At 34.7% G+C, this 7,315-nt stretch overlaps 1 protein-coding gene across 2 annotated transcripts in view; it reads left to right on the top strand.

Moving 5' to 3' along the window:
* Window positions 1-7,315, top strand: part of avl9 (AVL9 homolog (S. cerevisiase)) — a 52,967-nt gene that overhangs the window by 37,405 nt on the left and 8,247 nt on the right. For both annotated transcript variants that reach the window (XM_016239947.1, XM_016239946.1), the window contains 4 exons: window positions 1,919-2,053; window positions 2,953-3,172; window positions 4,123-4,240; window positions 5,241-5,294. In XM_016239947.1, the coding sequence (XP_016095433.1) occupies window positions 1,919-2,053; window positions 2,953-3,172; window positions 4,123-4,240; window positions 5,241-5,294 (527 nt within the window). The remainder of the gene's footprint in view (window positions 1-1,918; window positions 2,054-2,952; window positions 3,173-4,122; window positions 4,241-5,240; window positions 5,295-7,315) is intronic.

Here is a 7,315-nt window from a genome sequence, read left to right on the forward strand (position 1 = left end):
AATAATAGCCTACACTGTGTTTCTAGGCATTGATAAAGTCTTTGAAAAAAGTTTTTGTATCCATCTGCTGACTTGTGCCTGTCCATAACTTGATCGCCGTGATTTTGGCAAGTAAGACATGTTCCTGGCTCAACAATACTGTCCAAAAATATAGACCTAACCCAATCCCTACCACTAAACCTAACCCTACCTATAATTTATTTCTAAAATCAGAGGGAAATGATAGGTGAGTAACAAGGGTGTAGAAGTATCTAACCCTGATTGTAAGCCTAAAACTGACATTTCTTGAAAAACGTATCCCTCAATTCTGATTGGTTGATTAGAATGTTGTTCTAATGAATCACATTCACCCCACAACTTTTGACAGTGCCTTGTCACCCCTAAGCCCCATTCGGATGGTAATTGTTTCTCAGGGGGACATAAGTGATTTTCACCATTTACATGGGGTAGTCTGTGATTTAATTGCCGTCCGAATCCAAGATGTCGGTGTTTTTCTCTCACCACCCCCGTAAAAATCCCCGGCCGAATTACCTAATGTTTTTTGACAAACACCAAGGTCGTGTGGTAATTTAATTGCCGTCTGAATCCACATCTCTGAGTTTACGAGAAGCAATCGATTCAAAATTCAGAGTTTAAACCCTTTTTGAGCACCCCCGAACACTACGAATAACTGCTCCACCACAGCGACTGAGAGCAGAATAAGAAAATCACGTAAACATTCTAAATGGGTCTTTATTATGGCAGCAGCAGGTATGCAATACAATTTTAAAATGTGTATTATAAACCGATATATAGGATCGCGTAGAATTATATACAACTATAGCATGTCTATTTTCCTATTTTTAAACAGGAGATTTAAATAATCAAATAATAAATAGGATTATATATTATAAAATATGCTTGGAATAAGAATGCATTTGACATAAATATTTTTAAATACATTTTACACAATAATAAGAATACATGTGTAAATAAAATTAATTTAAAATTAATTTTATTTACAGCAGACAATCATGTGACTGGCCACGTGAGCAGCGTGTTCCCGGGTTTGTAGGATCACAGATCTCGCTTCTCCACTGTGAATAAATCGCCATCCGAAACCATGAGTTTTATCACTGAGGTGATATGTAAATTTATTTTTGCAGACGTCCATATGAGAAACAGTTACCGTCCGAATCGGGCTATAGTTGATTGTTTGCTTCAGTTGAACTACCAAGGACTGAAATGCTGCAGGAAAGCTCTTTTCATGCTGAGCTAATCATAATGAGCACAGCTGATCACAGTTGAAAGACAAATGGCTTTGTTTATCATTGAGAAGGTGATTAGCTACACCTGATTGAGTTTACAAGTAATTTTTAGGAGGGGGTGATCTTTTTTTTCCCCCCCAACTCAGTGATTCTGTTTTTATTTTTTTTACTGACATGTTGGTGTTATATCTTTCACTTGGATGTTATAAGTTGCACTGAGTAAATACAGCTGGATAAAACAAAAACGGTGTATGTCTTCATTTCAGGCTGCAAAGCAACAAAATGTGGTTATTTTAAAGGGGGTGATTCTTTTCTATAACCACTGTACATTGATTTAAACTATTGATGCTATGTAATAAGAACAAGAAGCACAGTATATTAGTTACACAGTAAATTAGTTAATCATAAATATGCAATTCAATGAACTGACAACTCAAGAAAAACCCCTCATGACATTGAAATGTAAGGAGACATATGCATAGAATAGCAAAGTTAACTGACAAGATGTCAACAAGAATGAGAATGCAGAGAGATGTTTTACTCTTGAATTAAATTTGAGCTTCTACCAGCCAGGACTAACTGCTAACCAACCAAACCCTGACCACTGGATTAATCATGCCAGTTTGATTTGTTCAACATTTTGATTTCATTGCCTTTTGCCCTGTTTCCAGGGTTACCTGTGCATGCCATACATGGCACTCCAACAGCACCACCTGCTGTCAGACATAAGTGTTCGAGGTTTTGTTGCCGGAGCGACCAACATCCTCTTCCGTCAGCAGCGCCACCTGAGTGATGCCATTGTGGATGTGAGTAAATCTGCTTTTTTGTCTTTGCTCCATAATCACTCTAATATTATAGAGGCTGACATAGGGGATATTATTGAATGAATCTCACAAAGCCTATCAAGAATGTGTGCAGCTCAGATTTCACCGTATTGAGTTCTGTGTATTTTTTGCATCGTGACATTATTTTCATGGCAATAATTAAGCATGATTGTCATTAAAATTTGTAATCTAAATTATCATTACTGTAATGCATCTGTAGTTTTACTTTTGATTGTAATTTTCTTTATTCTCCATCATGATTCTCATTACTGTAATACAGTCATGAAAATGATTCTGTCTGGAAACATAGATCTTTACCCCCAAATGATAATAAATGATGTAAAATCATTTTAAATAATATACATGGCCAAAATGGACATATTTTGACAAAATTGATGGGATTTGATCGTTTAGCTATAGCCAATACTAGCAAGTGCATAAAATCATCTCCTCCGACAAACATTTTCCGTAGAAAGGAGTGTATGACTTAAAACGACATCCAGTGGTAATCTTCCCGTCTGGCGAGCTGTTAACTGTTGTGACTAGATTATGGAGAAGATATGATTCAAATAAAATTATTTATCCAAAAATAAGACAAAATATTTTCTGATGTGGGGAGATGCCAACCTCCACACCTATAATGTTAGAAAAAGCGTAGCAGTCTACTTGGATCATGGTGTCTTGATGACCAGTCCTTGATGTCCTTGAATCATTGTCAGAGTTGTATGACAGCCAGTCACTATTTGTGGCTGATTTCCTTATGATTTTGTGTTGTAGGGAGAGATGATGTGTTTTTAACCCATGAGGCTGTTAAACCAAATATCTTCTCAGATGTTCTATAGCTGGTGAGCTTTAATTGTTTTAAATGTGCCTGTGTGCAGGTGGATGAAGCTCGTATTCAGATCCATGACCCAGAGTTGCGCAAAATGTTGTATTTAAGCACAGCTGATCTACGATTCGCTGATTATCTGGTAAAACATGTCACTGAAAACAAAGAGGATGTGTTTCTGGATGGGACGGGCTGGGAGGGTGGAGACGAGTGGATACGGGCACAGTTTGGCCTATACATCCACTCACTGTTATCTTCTGCTCTACAACAAGGTGCATTACAACACACTAATAACTATTATTAATTTGTATAAAATGTATTAGAATACCTGTATGTATTATGAATAAGCATTAATTAACAATGAACAATAGTAATTAAGTGATGGATTAAGGGTGTATATGGTGAAATGTTTTTGTGTGTGTATTGAAATGGAGACAATCTGTTATCTTCAATTTGTGATGTGATACAGTGACTACAGGCACAGCCATACTGTCCCAGACATACACAATTGCACTTATACCTAGTCTCCAATTGACCTAGCCTGCATGTCTTTACATTATGGGGGAAACCAGAGTACCCAGAGAAAACCCACACCAACACAGGAGATGCAAATTACATAAAGTAATGTTCTGCTGGCTCAGCCGGCACTCAAACCGTGGGTGGACCTTCTTGCTGTGAGCCGAGAGTGTTACTCACAGAGGCATATTTATTTAAAGTATCTAAAAGAGTTATCTTTGCCTTAGAGTATCACTGTTTTACCATGGTCAGAAATTCAGTGCTCGTTTTTTCCTTAATAAAGTCAAGTTACCAACTGAGCACACCTTACTCCAGATTCATATATGTCAAGTCAAGTCACTTTAATTTTTATAGCGCTTTTATAGAGATTGTTTCAAAACAGTTTCACATTTGTATTAAACGGGAATGTAACCGATTCAATGATGGAAACTTAAAAAATGAGGCAAATTCAAAATTCTGCATTAAAGCAGCTGTAGCAAAACAATAGTGTCATTATTCAGCACCAGTCAGTTCAGTGTTAGTTCAGTTGTGTTCAATAAATGTGTAAAATTCATTCATTATGAAACAAGTTCAATTCAGCAATAAGCAGCTCTACATAAGACAATAGTGTCATTGTTCATCTCAATTCAGTTCAAGTTCATGTATTGTCATGTTGTGTCATTGCATGAAGTTTTATTTTGTATTTCTGATTGTATTTTTTAATCAGATCATGAGCGTCTGTTGGCAGATTATGGAACTGCATTCACATCCGCCTGGAAAATCACACACAACTACAGAGTGTGGATCAGCAACAAGCATCTAGCCATGGCCAGTATCACACCAGGGTACGTCAACTGAGTCAAACACAGCTGAGACAAAACCATATAGAATACTAGCTTCTGCTTACTTTATACTGCTTACTATTTTTTATAGTATGCCAAAATAATGTCAACCATATTTTAAAAAGCAGCGAGCTTGTTCAGTAAAATATGTGAGACTGGGGATGGTTATTCCACATTTTGATTTAACATTTGTAAATCTGTGTTTTTTCTACTGTTTATCTCAAACTTTATTATTATTCCCATATTTGTTTACTAGTTTTAAAATCTACAACTTGTTCCTAAACTGAAAGTTACTGTCAAGGACAAAGAATGCTGTTGTTGCAAGCTATCACACTACTGCAAGTTTGGTTGGGAGGGTTGTAACCTTAGAAAACATGGGCATCAGACTAAAATTTGTATATGCATTAATACTATTATTTTTATTATTATTATTATGAATCTTTCATATTTTTACAGATTGTTTTAAAACTTATTTAAAACGTGTTTGATAGCTAATATGTAGCTACTTTTAAGTATTTATTTTAAATTGGTCAGATTGTGTCACAATAGTCTCTGGTCTCCCTTGTTCAGCACACAGATGTACATCACTAAATGAGCAACTCATAACACTAGGTCACAAATCATGAAGATCATTTAAAGAACTGTGAACTACCTTCAGAAGACCTTGTGTGGGCATGAATGTACTATATAAACACAAGTTACAAACTTACTAATTTATAGAGTAAAATGTGTTCAGTAACAACATGTTCATTTGCAAAACATGTTTACTTGCACCCTCCTTCACCAACTGCATTAATAGCATGTGTTGCTCAGTTGGCTGTTATTTTACAAATCATGTTGAGGTTTTTAAACTGTCCTCAGTTAAATGTTTTTACACTTTCGATGGCAGGGGAAGCATATTTCTTAAAAAAAAATAATAATTAAGAATAATTTTGACAAATGACTATAACACAGGAAAAAGTTTTTTTTTTTTTTTTTACCTTATTATTGACTCTGTTCTTAGCCATCCATTCCAGGGTCAGTACAGTGTGGCTGATGTGAAGATCCGCTTGTCACAGTAAGTGTTACACACTCATTATGTTTTTGTTTACATACTCTATGATTGGGTAGTTTTAATATCCATATGCTCTGTCTATAGAACTTTAGTTTAATTAGTAATATATGTTCAGGGAAAAATGACAGCATCTTTTGCTAGAATGATGTTGTGTAGATGTCAAGTGAATGTCAAGTTGCTTTTAATCATAAAGCACTTTATTACAATAGAGATTATTTCAAAACAACTTCACAATATTAAACAGGAAAGTAACAGAATCTGTGATGCCAAATTCCAATATAAGGCAAGTCCAAATTGTAAAGCAGTTCTTAAAAGACAATTCATTATTCAGCTCCAGTCAGGTCAGTGCAATAACTGTGTGAAGTTTAATTATACATCACTTAATAATAATAATAATAATAATAAAACAAGATTCAATTTAGCAATTGAATCAGTAGACAGTAGTTTCTTTATTCGGCTTGAGTCAGTTCAATGTTGATTTAGTTCATTAACAGTGTTGATGATGATGCAAACTTGTCAATTATAAACTAATTCGACTCCACTATAAAACAGCTATGCACAAGACAGTAGTGTCATTATTCAGCTCAATTCAGTTCCACATCTGATAGTGTCAGTGCCGTCAAATCGATAATATTCCTGAATATTTAGTGTCTTTTAAATCCCAAGCAAGCCAAAAGGTGACAGTGGCAAGGAACCCAAACTCCATCAGCTGACAGAAATAGAGAAACAAGCCTTGGAAGAAACCAGGCTAAGCTCAGACCAAATATCCTCTGGCCAAATGAGCTAACACAGTGTGATTTATGGGGCTACATCACAAGTCAGATTTGTGGTTTGATGTTATTTAATAATATTATAGTGTTATATTATTATTATGTACTGTATGTAAGCAAATGCAATTCTTCTTATGAAGTAACAAGTACATTTGGGTGTTATGGGAAGTGTTCCTGGTTCCAGTTATCCTAAATAATGTAGCTTAACTATACCTTAAGGGATTTTAATTAGAGATGTGATTAGGTGTGAGTTTCTTTGCCTCCCAAACAGTGCTTAGAAAACTGTTCCAGAGTTTGAGTGCTAAATAGGAAAAGGATCTTCCACCCGCTGTCGATTTTGATATTCTAGGTATTATCAACTGGCCAGAGTTCTGAGACCGCAGTAAACATGAAGGATTTGAATGCGATAGAAGCTCGATCAAGTACTGAGGCACTAAACCATTCAGGGCTTTATATGTAATCAGCAAGATCTTAAAATTTATAACAGCGAAAACTAACTAATCTCCAAAAGGATGGTTCACTAGTGAATGTGCAGTATTGATGAAAGCTATTCACCCCACTTTGAACGTTTTTGTGTTTTGTTATTTTAAACAATTTTATAAAAGTGGACCTAATTTTGTTTTTGTTTTTTTGATGAACAGACAAAGACTATTTATCTCTACAAAGTAATTTAAAATAATTACAAATAAATCTAAAATAATATTTACATTTACATTAAGACATTTAGCTGACGCTTTTATCCAAAGCGACTTACAAATGAGGACAATGGAAGCAATCAAAATCAACAAAAGAGCAATGATATGCAAGTGCTATAACAAGTCTCAGTTAGCTTAATGCAGTACACGTAGCAAGGTTTTTTTAAATCATATAATAAATAAAAAAGAAAACAGAATAGAAAAAGAATAGAGCAAGCTAGTGTTAGAGGCCTTTTTTGCTTTTGTTAATCAGAAGTCAGAAAGTCAGAATTATAATTGTATAATAAATAAAAAGAAAACCAATAGAAAAAAAAAAAAATAGAAAAGCAAGTGTTTGTTTTTTTTTTTTTTTTAAGAAAACAAGCAGTTAGTAAATAAATAGAGTGCAAGTCTAAAAGGGGCAAGTTTTTTTATTTGATTATTATTATTTTTTTTATAAAGAATAGAATTAGAATAGAGAGTGTTAGAGTTAGAGGGTCAAATAAAGATGGAAGAGATGTGTTTTTAGCCGATTCTTGAAGATGGCTAAGGACTCAGCTGCTAAGATTGAGTTGGGCAG

The sequence above is a fragment of the Sinocyclocheilus grahami genome, unplaced genomic scaffold (assembly GCF_001515645.1).
Source record: "Sinocyclocheilus grahami isolate Dianchi unplaced genomic scaffold, SAMN03320097.WGS_v1.1 scaffold578.1, whole genome shotgun sequence".
NCBI classification, from domain to species: Eukaryota; Metazoa; Chordata; class Actinopteri; order Cypriniformes; family Cyprinidae; genus Sinocyclocheilus; species Sinocyclocheilus grahami.